General features: G+C 43.6%; 1 protein-coding gene across 1 annotated transcript in view; it reads left to right on the top strand.

Annotated features, from left to right (window-relative positions):
- Positions 1–309: 309 nt before the first annotated feature.
- Positions 310–24861, top strand: part of LOC126199295 (myogenesis-regulating glycosidase-like) — a 39216-nt gene continuing 14664 nt past the window's right edge. The window contains exons 1-4 of the mRNA XM_049936120.1: positions 310–401; positions 9893–10018; positions 15032–16020; positions 23104–23538. Coding sequence (XP_049792077.1) covers positions 392–401; positions 9893–10018; positions 15032–16020; positions 23104–23538 — 1560 coding nt within the window. The 5' untranslated portion in view covers positions 310–391. The remainder of the gene's footprint in view (positions 402–9892; positions 10019–15031; positions 16021–23103; positions 23539–24861) is intronic.

Here is a 24861-nt window from a genome sequence, read left to right as displayed (position 1 = left end):
CGAAGGACAAACAAGGATTTCCCATCACTTTAATGTTCTTCAAAGACCATATAGGGAACATTTTTTGTGTAGAACTTAAACGAATTCACTATCGTTGTTGCGACTTCTGCTATTTAGCGTTAATGCTAAGTTAATCAAATTCTTTTTATTACGACAAAGCCAGATAAGTATATCGTTACGGCAGATGGCATCTGGACGAGAGTACTTATCACACGGGAAGAGCACTCATCGAGTCGAGTAGTTTGAGATCATATCGCGACAAAGAGATAGCAGTCGTGGGTCAAGAAGGCAATCGGATGATACGATTTTGTCGTATATATAGCCCCTCCAAGGTAGTCGTGTTGACAGAGGGACTGTGTCAGCAGTTCTGTGCTTCAGAACGACTACCAGAATGGCTCGAGGTGAGTTCGCTATCATTGTTGCGACTTTCCTTCTTCAGCGTGGTTCTCGTTCCCAAGAGTTGGTTTCGAGTACACAGAATTCCTGTTGAGGGAAATAGGTGTTCCGACTATTTTCTTTCCAGTGTATTTCTGCAACTCTTTTGTACGAGGAAAGATAACAGTAAGGAGCTGGAGGTTTAAAGTAGGAAGGAAATTACCAGATACGCGAGATCGGTACTGCTTGCAGTAGCCGCATAATCGCTTCGAGAACTTGCTCATTAGCAAAAGTGAAAAAACCGCATTCACACTACCAGAATCAAATTCGGTAACACTCCCTGGGTGGTTCAGAATAAATTAAAACTTTCATACAAGATTAATTGACAAATCTAATCAGATTATACTTGAACTACCTAATTTTACCAACATTAAGAGGAGTAATATAACGGAACTCAGTATACGATGCGTACATAAATATATTTTATTCCGTTTCCCATTTTTGATGAATTTATCATACAAGGAGAGTGAATTGTGCAAATGCAGCTTAATAAAAAGCCGGTTCAAATTAGAGAAAAACCGCGAAAAGCGAATGTACAACCAGGTTTTCTTCGGCCCCAGTCTTCGCTAACAAGGCAAAAAACGCGTAAATAAACTATACCATAATTTTATAAGGAAGTACTATTTTTAAAACATAAATTCCAGAATAAAAGATATTTTGTATACCATACTAACATTAAGGCCACAGAAGATGCTCTATAAACAAAAGCAAATCGAGTCTACCGCAAAATATGCTTTATTGCAGTAAGCTGAAGACGGAAAAGCCAATAATAATTGATATGTAACAGTTGCTACGGAAGATGGCCATGCAGACAAGCATAGTATACATATATGTTAACGTGTATCGTCCTAAATTGAAAACGCAAGAATTTTTTCTCTGACGTTACAACATCGGACTGTGTAATATATAGGGTGTTTCAGAAGTGATGGTCAATATTGAGGGATATGACAGGAATGATCATTCGAAACAAAAAAGTCGAGTAAACAGGTGCTCTAAAACGCATACCTTAGGAGATTTGAGCAATGTTTGATCTTCGATATTGTGAAACAAATCTCTTCTACTGAAAGCTCTTTGCTTTCCATATTTTGGGAAATGGTAATGTGGACCAAAACAAGAAAAAAAGTTCAGTAAACATGTGCTCTAAAATGCATACCTTAAGAGCTATGAGTACGTGCTCAGCTTCGCTACTTGGAAACACAACTCTTCTAATGAACAATTGCTCATAACTTTTAAGGTACGCATTTTAGAAAAATGTTTACTGGACATCTTTTCTTCTTTTGGTCCATACTACTACTTCCCAAAATGTGGAAAGCGAAGAGCTTGTAGTAGAAGAGATTTTCTTCACAGTACCGAAAATGAAAAATTGCTCGTAGCCCTTAAGGTATGCATTTCCCACCCTATGTTTACTGAGACTTTTTTGCTTCTGGTATACGCCCTGTCTATACAATCCCGTATTCGTACTTTTTGCCGTAGTTACCACGTGGTACGATGGGCGAGTGATACTGCCCTACTGTCTCACTGTCTAACAGCTGCTACATTTACAATTCATCGACATTATTGATATAATACTTTGCTTTCATTAACGTTAATTAATAAAAAAACTGATGGAATCTTCGTCAAGCTAAGTTTTCTTTCAAAGTAAAATATAATTTTTGTCTTCACCTAATTAAAATAAGAGATATAATTTATCGAGTTAACTTCAACTGTTGTTGTTGTTGTGGTCTTCAGTCCTGAGACTGGTTTGATGCAGCTTTCCATGCTACTCTATGCTGTGCAAGCTTCTTCATCTCCCAGTACCTACTCCAACCTACATCCTTCTGAATCTGCTTAGTGTATTCATCTCTTGGTCTCCCTCTACGATTTTTACCCTCCACGCTGACCTCCAATACTAAATTGGTGATCCCTTGATGCCTTAGAACATGTCCTACCAACCGATCCCTTCTTCTGGTCAAGTTGTACCACAAACTTCTATTCTCCCCAATCCTATTCAATACTTCCTAATTAGTTATGTGATCTACCCATCTAATCTTCAGCATTCTTCTGTAGCACCACATTTCGAAAGGTTCTATTCTCTTCATGTCCAAACTATTTATCGTCCATGTTTCACTTCCATACAGGGCTACACTCCATACAAATACTTTCAGAAATGACTTCCTGACACTTAAATCTACACTCGATGTTAACAAATTTCTCTTCTTCAGAAACGCTTTCCTTGCCATTGCCAGTCTACATTTTATATCATCTCTACTTCGACCATCATCAGTTATTTTCCTCCCCAAATAGCACAATTCCTTTACTACTTTAAGTGTCTCATTTCCTAATCTAATTCCCTCAGCATCACTCAACTTAATTCGACTACATTCCATCATCCTCGTTTTGCTTTTGTTGATGTTCATCTTATATCCTTCCTTCAAGACACTATCCATTCCGTTCAACTGCTCTTCCAAGTCCTTTATTGTCTCTGACAGAATTACAATGTCATCGGCGAACCTCAAAGTTTTTATTTCTTCTCCACGGATTTTAATACCTAGTCCGAATTTTTCTTTTGTTTCCTTCACTGCTTGCTCAGTATACAGATTGAATAACATCGGGGAGAGACTACAACCCTGTCTCACTCCCTTCCCAACCACTGCTTCCCTTTCATGTCCTTCGACTCTTATAACTGCCATCTGGTTTCTGTACAAATTGTAAATAGCCTTTCGATCCCTGTATTTTACCCCTGCCACCTTCAGAATTTGAAAGAGAGCATTCCAGTCAACACTGTCAAAAGCTTTCTCTAAGTTTACAATGCTAGAAACGTAGGTTTGCCCTTCCTTAATCTAGCTTCTAAGATAAGTCGTAGGGTCAGTATTGCCTCACGTGTTACAACATTTCTACGGAATCCATACAGATCTTCCCCGAGGTCGGCTTCTACTAGTTTTTCCATTCGTCTGTAAAGAATTCGAGTTAGTATTTTGCATCTGTGACTTATTAAACTCATAGTTCGGTAATTTTCACATCTGTCAACACCTGATTTCTTTGGGATTGGAATTATTATATTCTTCTTGAAGTCTGAGGGTATTTCGCCTGTTTCATACATCTTGCTCACCAGATGGTAGAGTTTTGTCGGGACTGGTTCTCCCAAGGCCCTCAGTAGCTCCAATGGAATGTTGTCTACTCCCAGGGCCTTGTTTCGACTCAGGTCTTTCAGTGCTCTGTCAAACTCTTCACGCAGTATCGTATCTCCCATTTCATCTTCATCTACATCCTCTTCCATTTACATAATATTGCCCACAAGTAGATCGCCCTTGTGTAGACCCTCTATATACTCCTTCCACCTTTCTGCTTTCCCTACTTTGCATAGAACTGGGTTTCCATCTGAGCTCTTGATGTTCATACAAGTGGCTCTCTTTCCTCCAAAGGTCTCTTTAATTTTCCTGTAGGCTGTATCTATCTTACCCCTAGTGAGATAAGCCTCTACATCCTTACATTTGTCCTCTAGCTATCCCTGCTTAGCCATTTTGCACATCCTGTCGATCTCATTTCTGAGACGTTCGTATTCCTTTTTGCCTGCTTCATTTACTGCATTTTTATATTTTCTCCTTTCATCAATTAACCTCAATATTTCTTCTGTTACCCAAGGATTTCTACTAGCCCTCGTCTTTTTACCTACTTGATCCTCTGCTGCCTTCACTACTTCATCCCTCAAAGCTACCCATTCTTCTTCTACTGTATTTCTTTCCCCCATTCCTGTCAGTTGTTCCCTTATGCTCTCCCTGAAACTCTGTACAACCTCTGGTTCTTTCAGTTTATCCAGGTCCCATCTCCTTAAATTCCCACCCTTTTGCAGTTTCTTCAGTTTTAATCTACAGGTCATAACCAATAGATTGTGGTCAGAGTCCACATCTGCCCCTGGAAATGTCTTACAATTTAAAACCTGGTTCCTAAATCTTACCATTATATAATCTATCTGAAACCTGTCAGTATCTCCAGGCTTCTTCCATGTATACAGCCTTCTCTAAATTTTCATTTTTTCCTGCAAAAACAAGAATATCGACATCTGTATTCCGCAAAAGACAATACAGTGGAGCAATCTGTACCAATATTTCATAATCTATTTGCTATGCAGGTTTCACGGAAATTTACCGATCTCTCCAACTTGAACATCTGCGGTATAATTTACAAGAACCTTAAATAAAACTATCTATATCTACTTAGTTACTCTGCAGTTCACACTTAAGTGCCTGGCAGAGGGTTCATCGAACCATTTTCATACTACTTCTCTACCATTCCACTCTCCAATGGCGCGTGGAAAAAAGGAACACCTAAATCTTTCCGTTCGAGCTCTGATTTCTCTTATTTTATTATGATGATCATTTCTCCCTACGTAAGTGGGTGTCAACAAAATATTTTCGCATTCAGAAGAGAAAGTTGGTGATTGAAATTTCGTAAATAGATCTCGCCGCAAAGAAAACCGCCTTTGTTTCAGTGACTGCCACCCCAACTCGCGTATCATATCAGTGACACTCACACTTCTATTGCGCAATAACACGAAACGAGCTGCCCTTCTTTGCACTTTTTCTATGTCGTCCGTCAATCCTACCTGGTAAGGATCCCAGACCGTGCAGCAATACTCCAGCAGAGGACGGACAAGTGTAATGCAGGCTGTCTCTTTAGTGGGCTTGTCGCATCGTCTTTGTTTCGCCTTCCCCACAATATTATCTATGTGGTCTTTCCGATTTAAGTTGCCTGTAATTGTAATTCCTAGGTATTTAGTCGAATTGACAGCCCATAGATTTGTGCGATTTATCGTATACCCAAAATTTATCGGATTTCTTTTAGTTCCCATGTGGATGACCTGGCACTTTTCTTTGTTTAGTGCTAATTGCCACTTTTCTCACCATACAGAAATTCTTTCTAGATCATTTTGTAATTGGAATTGATCGTCTGATGATTTTACTAGACGGTAAATTACAGCGTCATCTGCAAACAATCTAAGGGGGCTGCTCAGATTATCACCTGGATCATTTATATAAACCAGGAACAACAGAGGGCCTATAACACTACCCTGCGGAACGCCAGATATCACTTCTGTTCTACTTGGTGATTTACCGTCTATCACTACGAACTGTGGCCTCTCTGAGAGGAAATCACGAATCCAGTCACACAACTGAGACGATACTCCATATGCTCGCAATTTTATTAATTGTCGCTTGTGAGGAACGGTATCAAAGCCTTCTCGAAATCTAGGAATATGGAATCGATCTGAGATCCCTTGTCGACAGCACTCATTACTTCATGGGAATAAAGAGCTAGCTGTGTTGCACAAGAACAATATTTTCTGAATGCCTGTTGGTTATGTATCAATAAGTCATTTTCTTCAAGGTGATTCATAATGTTTGAGTACAGTATATGCTCCAAAATCCTACTGCAAATTGAGGTCAGTGATATGGATCTGTAATTCAATGGGTTACTCCTATTTCCATTCTTGAATATTGGTGTCACCTGTGCTACTTTCCAGACTATAGGAACAGACCTTTCGTCAAGTGAGCGGTTGTATATGATCGCTAAGAAAGGCGCTATTGTGTCTGCATACTCTGAAAGGAACCTGATTGTTATACCATCTGGACCGGAAGACTTGCCTTTCTTAAGTGATTTGGGTTGTTTCGCAACACCTAAGATATATGTCACTTATGCTAACAGCTGTTCTTGTTTCGAATTCTGGAATATTTACATACAAGAATTAACCAACGATTGAATCACGAATGGAAAAGCCGTGGGTTTACATAATGAATCAATCGAAAACTGAAATCGGTGTTGTTTATTGTCAGTTTCGTAGCACTTATTGCACTTATCCTTCCACCAGCTTAAATGATGAGCATTTATTAAAAATTTTTACATTGTAAACAGCTCGCTGATATTTTTGGCCTCCGCATTTAGAAGACGTTAACTTAGATTTTGCTAGTGTTTGCAGATTATAGCCATGATAGTCACTGGAATAGGCTCTGATGGGTTTATCCAGTCTGTAACAAGACTGGTGACCGATAGCGTCTGGTTTCGTCCATTTAGTTCATATTTTAGGCACAACATGTCATTGTTGCTTGTTCTAATTGTACATAACTCCATAGATAACCATGATAGACAATAACACATACTTCCGTTGGGTTACAAAATACCCATATCCTTATACACAATGACCGTCATATTTACACATTTTTTGAAAATCGGTGAGCAGACGGTAGCTCATCTTGACATTGTGAAGAAATTAGAAAGCAAACAGACAGCCGAAATGACTGGTTTGAACCGGTGGAATTAGATGGTCTTTACATTCCTACACAGCCTCTTTATCAAAGTCGAGGAAAATATAAGTAAGACCTAATTCGTATGAAATAATGCGCAAAAAGAATCCAAAGGTATCCACATATGTGACCCTGACTCCCCGGAAACACGCGCTGGTTCCCCGGAAACACGCGCTGTTTTCCTAAGTGATTTCGGATAGTGGGCCTTTTTACATCGCTGCCGCGTCAAAATCCGTTTCAGAATTAGTAAATTCACGTGAGTTATTTAATAGGTGAATATAATAGTACAAAGGCACGTAATACAGCATTTAACGCCAGGCGATAGTCATGAAGGCGGCAACGATAAACATAAAACTGCAATACTTATTTCTGATAGCGAGATTGGGTCGGCATTACGTAAAAAACTTCGTTTTCTGTTTCTTGCGCGAGACGAAAATACACACAATCTTTAGCATTTCACTCGTGAATAACGAACAGCCAAAGACCGGCCACCCTCTAGATAAGCAGTCTTGTGGCATCCCACCGACATTTTTACTTTTTCTGAACTATTCCTGTTTCATATTTTGTTCTTACAGTGTTCGTCACAAGTGACTTTATAACAAACAGACAGTTTCATAACAGCTTTCTTGGAATAAATCGTTAAGTATTTTCTTCCAACCACAATATTTTATAGAGATTCCTTTTTACTGGTGTAAATGTAAGGTCTGTAGCTTTGCTTCCGCCATTTTGCAGTAGATGATAATAGCGACAAGTGCTGGTTCAGATGAATAGGTCGTAGGTGTCACACAATAAGCTCGATTTGTGATTGTATCATAAAGCTCTGTCCGACTGAACACGTCAACTTACGAGCCAAATTCTTGTCAATAGCGAGAAGTTTCAATTTTGTGCTTTATCATGAAGAAATATGCGACTGAGGTTCATTAACTCCTGTATGAGACCTACGGTGAGGCGCCTATTATTGAAAAAACGCGCAGAGAATGATCTCAGATGTTCAATAACGGTGATGTTGAAGTGGAAGACCGCTGTGGTGACGGAAGAGAGAAGTTTTTCGAAGGTACTAAAACCGACGCAAATCATCACAGGAGATCATTATCGAGAGCAATTGATGTGTTTGAGCCGAGCACTGAAAGACAAACGGCCACAATACAGCGACAGACATGAAAAGGCGATTTTGCAGCGTAACACTGCCCGACCTCATGCCGCAAAACGAGTCAAAACATACATGCACACGTTGAAATGGGAAGTCCTGACCCACCAGCCGTGTTCTCCAGACACTGCTCATTCTGGCTGCAACCTTTCTCGATCCATGACACACGGCCCAGCCGACCAGCAGTTCCAATGATGTGAACAAGTGCACAATTGGCTCGATTCGTGAATCACCTGAAAAGACTCCCAGTTCTTCCGCACTGGGTTTCCTATGCTTCCCAGAAGATGGCAGAAAGTAGTGGCCAGCGATGGCCAGCAGCTTGAACCGCCAATTTTTTACAAGTTTTGCAAAACAAAGTCTCGATGTGCGAGAGGAAGCTGCGACAGTAATGTTGTGGATATAATATACACTGCTGGCCATTAAAATTGCTACACCAAGAAGAAATGCAGATGATAAACGGGTATTCATTGGACAAATATATTATACTAGGACTGACATGTGATTACATTTTCACGCAATTTGGGTGCATAGATGCTGAGAAAGTGACTGGCGTATTGTGACGAGCCAGTTGCTCGGCCACCATTGACCAGACGTTTTCAATTGGTGAGAGATCTGGAGAATGTGCAGTGTCCAGAAAGGCTCGTACAGGACCTGCAACATGCGGTCGTGAATTATCCTGCTGAAATATAGGGTTTCGCAGGGAGCGAATGAAGGGTAGAGCCACGGATCGTAACACATCTGAAATGCAACGTCCACTGTTCAAAGTTCCGTCAAAGCGAACAAGAGGTGACCGAGACGTGTAATCAATGGCACCCCATACCATCACGCAGGGTGATACGCCAGTATGGCGATGACGAATACACGCTTCCAATGTGCGTTCACCGCGATGTCGCGAAACACGGATGCGACCATCATGATGCGGTACACAGAACTTGGATTCATTCGAAAAAATGACGTTTTGTCATCCGTGCACCCAGGTTCGTCGTTGAGTAGACGATCGCAGGCGCTTCTGTCTGTGATGCAGCGTCAAGGGTAAACGCAACCATGGTCTCCGAAATGATAGTCCAGGCTGCTGCAAACGTCGTCGAACTGTTCGTGCAGATAGTTGTTGTCTTGCAAACGTCCCCATCTGTCGACTCAGGGATAGTGACGTGGCTGCACGATTCGTTACAGCCATGCGGATAAGATGCCTGTCATCTCGACCGCTAGTGATACGAGGCCGTTGGGATCCAGTATGGCGTTCCGTATTACCCTCCTGAACCCACCGATTCCATATTCTGCTAACAGTCATTGCATCTCGACCAACGTGAGCAGCAGTGTCGCGATACGATAAACCGCAATGGCGATAGGCTACAATCCGATCTTTACCAAAGTCGGAAACGTGATGGTACGCATTTCTCCTCCTTACACGAGGCATCACAAGAACGTTTCACCAGTCAACGCCGGTCAACTGCTGTTTGTGTATGAGAAGTCGGGTGGAAACTTTTTTCATGTCAGCACGTTGTAGGTGTCGCCACCGGCGCCAACCTTGTGTGAACGCTCGATAAGCTAATCATTTGCATATCACAGCATCTTCTTCCTGTCAGTTAAATTTCGCGTCTGTAGCACGCAATCTTCGCGGTGTAGCAATTTTAGTGGCCAGTAGTGTATGTTTCCTCTTCTACGACAAGTAGACTTTAACAGAATATATTTTGGTTTATGTCAGGAGAACAATAAAGTACTCTTTAATTGTGTGTCTGGCATTATTAACATCACCAGACACAGAATCTAATTATAAAATGAAGTGAAATCATTTAAGTAGCGACCAAAGGTATCAATTATCTACTCATAACTGCATGACATGCCAAAATTCCTCGAAGAAAGTGAATAAAATTTAAAAACCCACATGCATTGGGTGGTACACTAGCGTAAATTATAGTATACTTCATTATAACCTGGCTGAGACATTTCGGACCGTGTTTCCTCGTTACGAGGTTCATTGCCTGGTACGTAGTAGTGGAAGTGAAGTAACTTTTGCGCTTGTCTGCCGCAGCAATGTGGGCGACCCCGACGCTGCTGCTGCTCGGTGTTTTCCTGGTGGCGTCCACTGCAGCCGCGGCCGGCATCAGCACCCGCTACGACGAGGCCACCGGACGCATCCAGTTGCTGTCCCACAGGGGTGAGTCCACGGCTTCACTGCAGCTCACGTGCTTACTCCTCTCTACTGTCAACCTTGCCATTTGCTCAGCAGCGCTTCCCCAGAACAAAGTGAAATACGTCGCCAGTGCTGCTCTCTGTCGATAGGCGAGAGAACTACCCATGTCCACACAAATATTGCTTACTAGATTTCGTAACTTCTGCTCCTCCGGTCAGAAAAATAGCTGATGACGGCTAGAGAGGATATAAAATGTAGACTGACAATGGAAGGAAAAGCCTTTCCGGAGAAGAGAAACGTGTTAACATCGAATACAGGTTAAGCGTTAGTAAGTCTCTCCTGAAAGTGTTTGTATGCAGTGTAGCCGTGTAAGGAAGTGGAACACGAGTGATAAACAATTTAGACAAGAAGAGAATAGAAGCTTTTGAAATGTGGTGCTACAGGAGAATTCTGAAGATTAGACGGGTAGATAGCGTAATTAAATAGGAGGTACCGGTGCTGAATAAAACTGGGGACAAAAGAATTTTGTGGCTCAACCTGACTAGAAGAAGGAATCGGTTGGTGGGCACATTCTGAGACATTAAGGGGTCACCAATTTAATACTGCAAGGACCTGTGGCGGCTAAAAATCGTAGTGGGAAACCGAGAGACGAATACAGTTAGCAGACTGAGAAGGATGTAGGTTGCAGTAGATATACGGAGATGACTAGCCCGGCACAGGATAGCGTAACATTCAAAACTATCTCAAACAAGTCTTCGGACTGAAGACCATAACGGGAACATCCTTCCAGCAACATAAATGTAAACTGTAAGGAAAAAATTGGTGACTTGCTTCAAATGAAAGGAAATGTAAAATTACGCAATTCACAAAACGAAAAAGCGTAATATCCTATGACTACGTATGAGTCACAATTGGAATCTGTCAACCCACACAAATACTTGATTATGACAGTTTGTGGCTGCGAAATGGAGTGATAAAATAGGATCAGTCGTAGGTAAGGCAGATGACAGATTTCTGTTTATTGTCACAATGCTAGGGAAATGCAGTCAGTCTACAAATCACTGACCCATCCAAGAATGCTCAGAGTGAGGGACACATACCAGATAGGTCTAACAAGGATATCGAACGTGTACAGAGTAGGGCAATACGAGTGGTCACAAGTTTGTCTAACGTGTGGGAGAGAGTTACGAAGATGCTGATAGAACTGACGCCCCTGAAAGCAAACTATTCCCTGAAAATCTACTTCGTAAGTTTCAAGAACCACCTTTACGTAATTAACTTAAGAATGTTCTACGTATTCCTCCCGTAGGGATTGGGAAGAGAAGATTAGACGAATTACCGTGAGAACAGACGCTTTGAAGCATTCATTCTTTCCTCGCTGCATACGTGATGGCAACGGAAAGAAGGCCGAACAACTGGTACATTGGAGAGCACACTCTGTCATAGACTTCAGAACGGTTTGGAGAGTATCGGTGTGGACGCAGAAAGGTTGGACTTTAACTACTATTTTACTTTCACTGGCTGGAACGCATACAGCGTGCAACGGGTATAAGCGCAGATACTTTTATATGTGGTACCTTAACACGTACAAACGTCGATGTGTTGGTCGTTTCTTCTCTGAATGGTTCCTCCCACAAACACGCCACATAATTTACTACCTGATCTTTTCTGCACCATCGTAACTGCACCACTAAGTGGACTATGCCAATCAGTATAGACTGACCATTTTACCTTTACGCATCCACATTGCAACACTTGACGTGCTGCCCAGGGGAAAGTAGCGTTACTGGCTTGCTCTTGCCACATGCACTTCGAAAGTACTACCCATCCTAAATGCATGCTACTCCTAACAGCTATAATTATGAGTCTAACAAGTGAATACTGATATAATGTTGTTCAGTACGCCATACCCAGTCACCAAGAGAAATATCTGCTTTCGTACCTGTTACACCCTGTATTTAGAGGTTACTTCTAGTAGTACGAGAGCCTGCTGAAAAGTAATGCCTCTGAATTTTTTATGTGAAAACTCTTGTTTTCAAAAGAAAAAAAATTGGCCAGGTGCAAGTAGGACTCGTGTTCTGTGGGTTTCGTATAAAGTTTATTATTTACGTAGATACGTCACCGATCATGTTATCGACATTGGTAGCGGCAAGACACCAGTCCCTGGAATTCGAAGACTTTCGAGAATGTTTTAATCTTAAGTTTAAACTCGAGTGACAAACGACAGAAGGAATTTTCTTTCATGTGATATAATTAAAAATTAACAATTTTATGATTTTTTCCTATACTTGCACTGTAAAACATTGCTTCTTGCCAATTTTCATGACTGTAGGTCAACAGTAAGTACTCTACAGCTTTTGATGAGTGAGTTTGGGAGTTTCAAAAGATGTAAAACAAATCGCCTCATCTTTTGGCTGCATTGACGTAGAAATTTACGTTTATTTTACACAAATAACAGACTGTATACTTTGGTATGTAACATAAATTTCTATTTTTACGTTCACTCGTTCATGAGAAAAAGGGCTTTCAGCAGTTGGACAGACAGACGGATAAATGTACAAAGTTATCCTATAAGGGTTTCGTTTTTACCGACTCAGGTACGGAATCCCAAAAACGTTATTAATAGGCTACATCTTTCTTCTGTTCTGCTATTAACATCGGTAGGGATAAATACAATGCATGGTCCTCAATAGTTTCTTAAGCCATTCTTCCTGTAAAATAGCGCCGAGTTCGGGTAATACTGATGGAGGTGGATAGCGATCATGCATTCTTCTCTCCAAATAAACACCAAAGGCTCACTAACACTATGTTGTCTGTGATGGGCAGGGGACATGTAGCAATTCATCCTCCTGCTCACAAAACTAGTCCTGCACGACACGAGCAGTGTGAACAGAGCCTTCTCCTCTTGGAAGACAGGAACAAACATTAAACCATAGAATAAACCTCCTCAGCCAAAATGATCACATAATTCTTAGCAGTAATGCAACCTTGCAGAGTAACCAAGGGGCCCATAGACTACCACGAAATGGCAGCCCAATTCATTACTGAACCTCTACGATCTTTCATTCTTGGGACGTAAACGCGGCCGAAAACTAGAAACAGTGACCAGGAAGACTCATCCAACCAAAGGTTTTCCTTCCATTGCTCTACAGCGCAGGTTTTACAGTTTGGGCACAACGTTTCCTTTTACGGGTGTTTGAATCATGGATGAGTACTTTGGAAACATAAAATACTCCCTCAGTTACCAAAGCACCTTCCACACAAAAACCAAAATTTTGCCCTCGTTCGAACTCATTTAGCTCCGACATGAAGCACCCATAACAACACAGAGCACTGTTCAAAGGTAAAATAACGTACTGGGGAGATTGCAAAGGTGCCGTTCATCTCAAATACAACAGCGCTAGTACTAGCATTTACTGGGTGATCAAAAAGTCAGTATAAATTTGAAAACTTAATAAACCACGGAATAATGTAGATAGAGAGGTAAAAATTGACACACATGCTTGGAATGACATGGGGTTTTATTAGAACAAAAAAAAAACAAAGTTCACAAAATGTCCGACAGATGGCGCTGGACAGCAAGAGAGGATCAGATGCGCCAGCAGTCGCAGCATGTTGACGTTACCTGAAAAGGCGCTTTTATTGAAGCTATATTATCAGAATGGGGAATGTGCTAGTTCAGCATTACGATCCTATAGCCATAGGAAGGGGATTCGAACGGGTAAAGGTCCGTTGACAAATGCAGCTGTGGCGAGAATGATTTCGAAGTTCGAAGCCACGTGTTGTTTAGACGATAGACCCCGTAGTGGCCGACCGAGCACAAGGCGTAATGCTGCTGAGACAGTTCAAAAAGTAATGGAGACTGTAGCGGGTTCGTCTACGCACGGGGAAGGCAACGTTCGTGCAGTCGCACGTCGCACCGGCTTTCCATACACTACTGTTTGGTTGGCACTTAGGCGTACCCTCCGATGCTATCCGTACAAAATCCATCGGCATCATGAACTATAAACCTGGCGATTTAGTGAAGCGGAGGGCATTTGTGTTGTGGGAGTTTCAAAAGATGGCGGAAGATGACGATTGGTTGAGTAACGTGTTGAGGACCGACGAAGCTCATTTCACGCTCCCAGGGTCTGTCAACGCCCACAGTTGCAGAATTTGGGCTACCGAAAATCCTGGAACTGTCGTGGAAACTCCATTCCACGACGAGAAAGTCAGGGTATGGGTTGGATTTACCACATCTACCGTTATCAGACCTTTTTTCTTCGAGGAAATGCTTGATTCTGGTTTTGTAACTGCTACCGTGACGGGTGAGAGGTACGCCGATATGTTACAGAATCGCATCATCCCCAGCCTGGCTGATAAACACCTGCTGGAACGTTTATGCAGGATGGCGCTCCACCCCATATTACTAGACGCGTGAAAGATCTCTTGCGAGCGTCCTTTGGTGATGATCGTGTGCTCAGCCGCCACTTTCGTCATGCTTGGCCACCCAGGTCCACAGACCTCAGTCCGTGCGATTATTGGCTTTGGGGTTACCTAAAGTAGCAAGTGTATCGTGATCGACCGACATCTCTAGGGATGCTGAAAGACAACATCGGACGCCAATGCCTCACCATAACTCCGGACACGCTTTACAGTGCTGTCCACAACATTGACTACAGCTATTGTTGAGGAATGATGGTGGGTATATTGAGCATTTCCTGTAAAGAACATCATCTTTGCTTTGTCTCACTTTATTATGCTAATTATTGCTATTCTGATCAGATGAAGCGCCATCTGTCGGACATTTTTTGAACTTTTGTATTTTTTTGGTTTCTAATAAAACCCCACGTCATTCCAAGCATGTGTGTCAATTTATACCTCTCTATCTACATTATTCCGTGATTTATTCAGTTTTTAAATTTATACTGATTTTTTATTACCCAGTATATTCGAGCAAGCATCTATAACGTGAAGTAGCATTCGTGTATTTTTATCCATCTTGATATTCTGCTCCTGACCACAGCTCTAGATGGATTGTTTGCTGGTGTGCCGCAGGTGGCCGCGAGGTGGAAGTGGGTTACGTGACGGTCGGCAGCAGCGGGAGCTCCCGCAGCAGTCCCCGCCACGAGGTCCGACTGGATGGAGAGTCCTTCCATTTCGGAAACTCGGAGATCGTCTTCCGCCAGGACAGGACGGCCCGCTGCGTCACTGCCCACCAGTGGATCAACTCGTCGACGACAGCAATCTCAGTGTGCCAGCGCCACCTGGGCAGTCACCTCTACGGTGGCATGGAGTCCACCTCCCAGCGGTGGCCCATCGAGGATGTCAAGCTCAGAGACTTCGCGTACGTGCCGCAGCAGACTGCTCACGCCGGGATCGTCGTGCGTTATTGGCTCTTCTCTGACGGAAGGCTCGTTCACATCCACTCCAATGTGCCTCTCTTCATCGACCAGAATACCAACCAGACACTGGACAAGATATGTTTCACTGCCGAGAACAAAGCTCCGTACCCAGTGGAACGGCAAGGTAACGTAATGGACTGGGATCTGTGCTCGTTCGACGACGCGAAGCAGGCTCACTTGTACGCGCTTCAGAACTACCTGGGCAAGCCGACGGGCATCCCCGATGAGCGCATGGCCACCCACCCCCAGTGGTCGACGTTCGGGCGGTACAGGGCTGACATCAACGACACGACGATTAGGCAATTTGCCAGCGAGATAGTCGACAACGGTTTCCAAAACAGCCACATCGAGATAAGCGACAAGTGGGAGAGCTGCTACGGCAATCTGACCTTTGACACGACCGCGTTCCCCGACCCGAAGGCGCTGGTCGACGATCTGCACGCGATGGGCTTCCGCGTATTTCTGTGGGTGCACCCGTTCATCAACCGAGGCTGCGAGCCGCTCTACTCGGAGGCGCTGGCCAACGGCTACTTCGTAGCAAACACCGAGGGCGACACCCTCACACGGTGGTGGAGGGGAGTCGCTGGCGTCATCGACATCACCAACCCTGATGCAGTAGCTTGGTGGACGAATCGAATCTTGGTAAGTACTTCTGCTTTCAGAAAATCAGCTACAAGATTTTGGTACTTTGACAGCCACATCTGCGCCCGTGAAAAAAACTCTAAATGAGTTACTGAACTTACTGAAACCCAGGTAACAGGCTCAGCATAGGAAAGGATCAAACATCAACACGTGGAAGGGAGACCTGTCAGACAGATCGTCGTTTCCACCAAAATAATATTTATTTAAGAAAAACATACTGATCAATTAAATTCCATATTAATGGCTCTGAGCACTATGGGACTCAACTGCTGTGGTTATCAGTCCCCTAGAACTTAGAACTACTTAAACCTAACTAACCTAAGGACATCACACACATCCATGCCCGAGGCAGGATTCGAACCTGCGACCGTAGCAGTCGCACGGTTCCGGACTGCACGCCTAGAACCGCGAGACCACCGCGGCCGGCAATTCCATATTAATAACAATCATGAAAGCCATCAGAATTATAGTGACATATAAAGTGACAATCTACTGAAATTTACCAATATAAGAAAAAGGAAACAGTATTCAATAAACACAAAGCATCTGAGTTTATAAAAGTAAGAATGAAATTTGAAACGTAATTTACAAAAGTTCATGAGTTAATCGTGGCAAACTCCACAGCCTACAACCCTGGCGGCAGTCGCTCAACCCAGGTATAGCTCCAAGGAACAAGACAACAATTCAGCTTCAGCAAGGTATGACAGAGGACGCGGCAAAGCGCTCCCGCTGCGATAACTTCGACCTCGCGCGTTGGGCAGAATGCCGACGTAAGTAGCGGCCCAGACGTCACGGCTGCAAACACGAACGTAGACTCGCGTGTTTTGCAATCAACATAAATCACACGCGAGGCAGCACTCTCAAACAATAACAGAATATACACTCACAAACGGTGAGACTCGCTTTAGCAAGAAAAATAAAACTACTAACTATATATATATATATATATATATATATATATATATATATATATATATATATATATATGCTTTTAATCAGACCAGGGGAAACTCGCTAATATTGACAGAGATAATTAGAACGGATTTTTGCGCGCACAATAAATATATACGCCTCTGTCTTGGTAATATGATAAGCGAGTACATGTAACTTGCAAGATGCTGGTACAAACAGAACAGAATCCTTCAGCAAGATAGGAAATTTCACTCAGTGGTTGTTGTTGTTGTGGTCTTCAGTCCTGAGACTGGTTTGATGCAGCTCTCCATGCTACTCTATCCTGTGCAAGCTGCTTCATTCCCAGTACGTACTGCAGCCTACATCCTTCTGAAACTGCTTAGTGTATTCATCTCTTGGTCTCCCTCTACGATTTTCACCCTCCACGCTGTCCTCCAATACTAAATTGATGATCCCTTGATGCCTCAGACATGTCCTACCAACCGATCCCTTCTTCTAGTCAAGTTGTGCTACAAACTCCTCTTCTCCCCAATTCTATTCAATACCTCCTCATTAGTTACGTGATCTACCCATCTAATCTTCAGCATTCTTCTGTAGCACCACATTTCGAAAGCTTCTATTCTCTTCTTGTCCAGACTATTTATCGTCCACGTTTCACTTCCATACATGGCTACACTCCATACAAATACTTTCAGAAACGACTTCCTGACAGTTAAATCTATACTCGATGTTAATAAATTTCTCTTCTTCAGAAACGCTTTCCTTGCCATTGCCAGTCAACATTTTATATCCTCTCTACTTCGACCATCATCAGTTATTTTGCTCCCCAAATACCAAAAATACTTTACTACTTTAAGTGTCTCATTTCCTAATCTAATTCCCTCAGCATCACCTGATTTAATTCGACTACATTCCATTATCCTCGTTTTGCTTTTGTTGATGTTCATCTTATATCCTCCTTTCAAGACCCTATCCATTCCGTTCAACTGCTCTTCCAAGTCCTTTATTGTCTCTGACAGAATTACAATGTCATCGGCGAACCTCAAAGTTTTTATATCTTGTCCATGGATTTTAATACCTAGTCCGAATTTTTCTTTTGTTTCCTTTACTGCTTGCTCAATATACAGATTGAATAACATCGGGAAGAGGCTACAACCCCGTCTCACTGCCTTCCTAACCACTGCTTCCATTTCATGACCCTCGACTCTTATAACTGCCATCTGGTTTCTGTACAAATTGTAAATAGCTTTTCGCTCCCTGTATTTTACCCCTGCCATCTTCAGAATTTGAAAGAGAGTATTCCAGTCAACATTGTCAAAAGCTTTCTCTAAGTCTACAAATGCTAGAAACGTAGGTTTACCTTTTCTTAATCTAGCTTCTAAGATAAGTCGTAGGGTCAGTATTGCATCACGTGTTCCAATATTTCTACGGAATCCAAACTGATGTTCCCCGAGGTCGGCTTCTATCGGTTTTTCCAATCGTCTGTAAAGAATTCGCTTTAGTATTTTTCAGCTGTGACTTATTAAACTGATAGTTCGGTAATTTTCACATCTGCCAACACCTGATTTCTTTGGGATTGGAATTATTGTATTCTTCTTGAAGTCGGGGGGTATTTCGCCTGTCTCATACATCTTGCTCACCAGGTGGTAGAATTTTGTCAGGACTGGCTCTCCCAAGGCTCTCAGTAGTTCTAATGGAATATTGTCTACTCCCGAGGCCTTGTTTCGACTTAGGTCTTTCAGAGCTCAGTAGTAGCCCCACGTAATTCAGTTATGACTAAAACACATCAACGTAGGTTAGAATAAATACGCCTTACTAAATCACAATTAGATTTCAAATTCATACCCAGTACCTGATACAGTACCATGACATTGCCATCGGATACAGTGCCACTCACCGATGTTACCATTTCAATTCGCACCCCAAGCGGGTGTACACGAGCGGTTTACCAATCAACAGTCACGTGGCTTCAAAGAAGACACACTGACAACCACTGGCCACTCTCAAGGAAAGGCACACTGCAGAGCAAACAAATACGTATTATTCACTGAACAAGACACAATAATATTGTGCCATTTTTCCTTTAAATAATAAAATCACATGGCCAGATTGTCCACAGGCAGTATGTTACGGTGCACTCCTCCCAAGTCAGCTTTCCTTTAACTCATTTTGGAATAATAGATGGAGGCCCCTGTTACCAGAGCACGACCTTCGCCATCTGCTTTAGCGGCTGCCCAACATTCGACAAGTCTCCCGGCGATCCGGCTGCGTACATGCGTTGTCCATCCCAAATCTGCCCAACAAGCTCCGCCCCCAGGCACCGCTGCTCCAACCTTCCCCCTTCCGTCACGTGTCGTCCGCCTCTCACTGCGGTGCCGAGCCTCCACACCTCAACCAGTAAACCAAAGGTAAATCACAATGGAGGTGACTATCGATATCGATGCCAGAAATAGTTAGGCCAGTAAACCGAGCCGCCACGGCTCACTTACTTCCATTTGAACTTCACTATCTTATTACTGAGCATAAATCAAGAAGTTTCAGCATCACTGTGTTTCAGTCACAGTTTTATCGCTCTATGGATAGGAAAACGAAGATTGCGAAGTCAGAAACATTTAACGAGGAACTGGTTCGATGTCTGCCGTAATATTTACACCAAAACCAAAACAGTCATTCCTCAACACTTTAAGTTACCCATTACGCTGGGTAATGAAATACAATGATATCCGTTGACAGAAAACAAAACATAAGTTAAATTCTTCTTAACTTTCGCAGAAAGTCCTTCTCCGCAGCTCAGTGGTCAGTGTGTTTGGCCGCTATGCGGAGAAGCCAGGTTCGATTCCTGGTATAATCAGAGACCTTTCCTTGGTGGTAGAAGAATAACTGGTGCATTCAGCCTCGTTATCCCTCACGAGCGAGATGTAGCGGCTCCAAAATCAAGGAAGCCGATAGCGGCAGGGAGAGTTGCGTGCTCGTCCCACATTCCTCCATTTCGCCTCCAATGACGTCATTCGGCACACGGTAACACGGTGATCATTCGGTCCAAAGTGACCCAACGGTACTGCAGAAAACACAGACATCAGTAACAATTGTGTGGAACATTAGTGTCTTTGATCTTGATCTCACCTCTCAGCCAGAAATAGAAAATACAGACACTACAAGTGTGAAGCGTTAAGAGTGTGCATATGTTTCCATCAGTCTAGGTCCAGAATCGTGCTGCCTGTCACACTCTGGACTACAAGCTAATTCGAGCATTTCGACTACGGAAATACGAAACACACAATCATATATCTGCCAGTAGCAATGTGTACGTCAGCTGCTAAATAAAAGTCACACTACAATCCAAAGGCTTATCTGCCGCTTCTTTCATTAACATTTATACACGTAATAAACGCCAAGTTTCCGCCTGGTTCTGAGCTCACGCTCCGTCGTCTAAGCCAGCGTCCAGCCTAAAGCTGAGGAACGCAAATACCATGCCTGGGGAAGCACTTCGGTGCCAAATAAACCTTCATGCACGTTAGAAGCATCTGTAAATGATTTTTTTCTGGTAGTCTCCTTTCAGAAAGCATATACTTCAAAATCTGCAACAATGAACGAATCTTTCTTTCTGTCTGACAGGCAGATAATGAAATCTTATCATGGCAGTTTAGCAAACTGTCTGTAGAAAACTTTGTTGAAACAACTAGAATCATTACATTTCCAATTTTAACTGTCTCCTTTATTTGCTACTGCGTGTTCGGCACCATACTCGTCTTCACTCACTGTCGCCTTGTCAGGACGCCTTCTTATCGGTAATAACTCCATTGTGACATACAGGCATTATCGGACTAAAATAGGACGTTGCGTTAATTTATTATTCTTTTAGTTTAGGAGACCATTATTTACTTCCAATCATACGATGTTCAACGTGTAATAAATTTTTAGCTACTTTAGATTGATACTATAATGTTACAGTTTAACTAAATTGACACTCTATTGTTATATTTTAACCAACTACTTAGAATATTTTAGATAGTTTTCTTTATTTTGGAGAGGCTGGCACATATATTAGTCAGATCAGATGGCCGCCTACAAATCAAGACAACACTAAAGGACATGTCACGTTTTCTTTTTAAGCAGCCTGTCAGGGGCGTAATACGTGACGGACGGCATATTTAGTGGGACCTCTTCTTTTCCCAGTCGCCAATCTTAGGACTGAAACAAAGTTCGCAGCTTATCGCTACAACAGGATTATGTTACTATTTTTACAGTTCGGGAATTAAATCTCCACACGTATAATAAAAAAGATTTTGCGCTCTTTACACAGTTACGAGGCATTCCTTCTTCTGGGCAATCACGAGTTTAGAACAGCTTTCAATCACTCCCAGCAACTGTCAGAATTCTCAGCGCCGAGATGCAAGTGGGAACGAACACAACGCGGTTGTACGGTTTCAAGCATAGCTCATCGGCAGTGCAGCCTTCGTGTCCTGGAGATAGATATCTGATGTGTAGGCCATGCCTAGTAATTTCTTATACGTATTTCGACTTTTTCAACAATCAAATCTGCACAATATGTACATTACCGGAAAAAATGCAGCATTCTCAAGGACAAGATCATTTTATTGACAAGTGATGTGACACCATTGTGGGTGTATACGATAACAAATTCAGACTAAACGAAACACAAATGTTCTCTCTCCACCCCCCCCCCTCCCCCACCTCGTGGCAATCTAGGCATGTTGTGTTCTGACAGGCAAACGGTCATATAAGTGCCGAATGGCATCCTGCGACAGATTGTTCCAAGCATCTTGCGCCTTTTATTGCAGTTTGGCAAGGGTTCTTGCAGGCCCTGAAGAACGAGGCCTTCCTACTTAATTATGCACAATCCGCGTTTAATAGATGGAAGAGATGGCGATCTCGCTGGCCAATGCAGTTGTTGAGCACCTCGAAAGCTCGTCGTGTCGCAGCAGACGTATGCAGACGTGCATTGTCCTGCTAAAAAAAGCACATCACCTTCCTGTCCAACAAACTCCAGCATCACGAGGATAATGGCCTGTACAATGTAGTGGACACTGATTACCCTACCTTGCAGAAACAACAGACACGACTGCAAGCCGTAACTGACGCTCCCCCTCCCCCACATTCATCATGTAGGCTGTCATGGTACCTGTGTGTCGTGGGCGAATGCACTCTGCAATGGACAGCTCTCCACCTGTACGACTGTCACTCGCGTATAGGCAAAACCAACCCTCATCACTTGAGACAACAGAGCGCCATTACACTCTCCATCAACTCTATCACGACACCAGAGTACCTATGGTTAGAGGTGTCGTGGTGACAGTGGTTGCCTGGTCAGAGGAACACGTGATCTTAATTCTTCCGCAGTCAGACTGTTCCTAAATGTCCGTAATGAAACAGCAGGTGCAACATGTGCCAGGGTCTCATCCCATATAATGTTCCGTCAGCCAGTACTGCTCGCACAGTGCACCGGTCTTGACTTGCGTTTGTACTACGTGATCGTCCAGAGCCTGGTCTACAGATGTGGGAATGTTCCACAGACCACTTTGAAAGCACAGACACGCCACCGACATATGCGCAACAATCCGCCGATGCGTTCATCCAGTTTCCCGTAGGCCCACGGTGCGTCCGCGTTTAAATGGCTGAAGCCGTTCAGTAGACTTACGTACTCGCCGGTTCTACCCTAGAACGTAGGTTACAAACACTGTTCAGCTGCTGCCGGCCGAGTCAAAGCAGAGGGTGCACAGACAGCCCTCCTATACACCATCTGATTGCCGATGTCCGTAACAAATGAATCACTACATCACCTCAGCATGCACAAGTTATACAGCCCGGTGCCACTGAACACAGTCATCGAGGGTGTTACATTTTTTTTCCACCAGTGTAAATTAAGCCATAGAAGAATAATAAATATGTAGCATTTCACGGATTTCTACAGATAGAGTGTAGCGTGTCACAAGAAACCTACACTAAAGAGCCTAAAGCTGATTTTACTTTCAAATTCAGCTGCTACGACTTAGCAAACAACACAAATCACATCCTTTGGAATAAAAGTATTGTTGTCCAGTGTCATGAGTTTTCTGGTGAGTGGGTGCGGTGTTTGACTTGTTCACATTAATCGCAAAGCAGCAAGTTTCGTCGCGCAGGTAGAGTTTTCATGTTCGATTTATTTTTCAGGCACTCCAAAACGCGACGGGCATCGACGCATTCAGGTTCGCCGCGGGCGAGACCTCGTTCCTGCCGCAGCTGCCGGCCCTGGAGCCCATCGAGCGAAACCCAGTGGTCTTCACGGACGAGTACGCGAGGATCGCCTCGTCGTTCGGCCCCATGACGGAGCTGGAGGCCAGCGTCGAGAGCCAGCACCTGCCCAACTTCTTCTCGATGGATGGTGTGGACAGCATGTGGAGCACGCGCAACGGCCTGGAGACTCTGGTGCCCAAGCTGCTGGAGATCAGCATGGTGGGCCACCCGTTCGTGATGCCGGAGAAGATCGGTGGCAACACCAACCACGATGTTTACCCCACGTACGACCTCTTCATCCGATGGCTGCAGGCCACCGTTTTCATGCCGTCTCTGGGCTACACCATCGCGCCATGGGACTTCGACACTGAGGTATGTTCACTGCCCGCAGTACACACATCCGCCGCTCTGTTCGTTTACGCCCGAGTCTGCTAAGGAATGAACTATAGATTTTTTTTCGTAAACGCGGTTACTGGGTTGGGTTGTTTGGGAAAGGAGGCCAGACAGCGAGGTCATCGGTCTCATCGGATTAGGGAAGGACGGGGAAAGAAGTCGGCCGTGCCCTTTCAAAGGAACAATCCCGGCATTTGCCTGGAGCGATTTAGAGAAATCACGCAAAACCTAAATCAGGATGGCCGGACGCGGGATTGAACCGTCGTCCTCCCGAATACAAGTCCAGTGTGCTAGCCACTGCGCCACCTCGCTCGGTAAACACGGTTACTCCTTATAGTGATTAAAGGCGAAGACTACACAACTAGTTAATTTGAGAGAAGAACGTTCCTGTAACGGGGTTTTAAGGATATGTAGCGTTTATTACGTTCAATTTACAAATACACTACTGGCCACTAAAATTTGCTACACCAAGAAGAAATGCAGATTATAAACGGGTATTTATTGGACAAATATATTATACTAGAACCGACATGTGATTACATTTTCACGCAGATTGGGTGCATAGATCCTGAGAAATCAGTACCCACAACAACCACCTCTGGCCGTAATAACGGCCTTGATACGCCTGGGCATTGAGTCAAACAGAGCTTGGATGGCGTGTACAGGTACAGCTGCCCATGCAGCTTCCACACACCACAGTTCATCAAGAGTAGTGACTGGCGTATTGTGACGGGCCAGTTGCTCATCCACCATTGACCAGACGTTTTCAATTGGTGAGAGATCTGGAGAACGTGCTGGCCAGGGCAGTAGTCGAACATTTTCTGTATCCAGAAAGGCCCGTACAGGACCTGGAACATGCGGTCGTGCATTATCCTGCTGAAATATAGCGTTTCGCAGGGATCGAATGAAGGGTAGATCCACGGGACGTCCACTGTTCAAATTGCCGTCAATGCGAACAAGAGGTGACCGAGACGTGTAACCAATGGCACCCCATACCATCACGCCGGGTGATACCCCAGTATGGCGATGACGAAACACGCTTCCAATGTGCGTTCACCGCGATGTCGCCAAACACGGATGCGACCATCATGATGCTGCAAACAGAACCTGGATTCATCCGAAAAAATGACGTTTTGCCATTCGTGCACCCCGGTTCGTCGTCGAGTACGCCATCGCAGGCGCTCCTGTCTGTGATGCAGCGTCAAGGGAAACCGCAGCCAAGGTCTCTGAGCTGATAGTCCATGCTGCTGCAAACGTCGTCGAACTGTTCGTGCAGATGGTTGTTGTCTTGCAAATGTCCCC

Source organism: Schistocerca nitens, chromosome 8 (assembly GCF_023898315.1).
Source record: "Schistocerca nitens isolate TAMUIC-IGC-003100 chromosome 8, iqSchNite1.1, whole genome shotgun sequence".
Lineage (NCBI taxonomy): Eukaryota > Metazoa > Arthropoda > Insecta > Orthoptera > Acrididae > Schistocerca > Schistocerca nitens.
The sequence above is the reverse complement of the archived record's forward strand: the minus strand, read 5'-3'. Positions and strand labels throughout refer to the sequence as shown.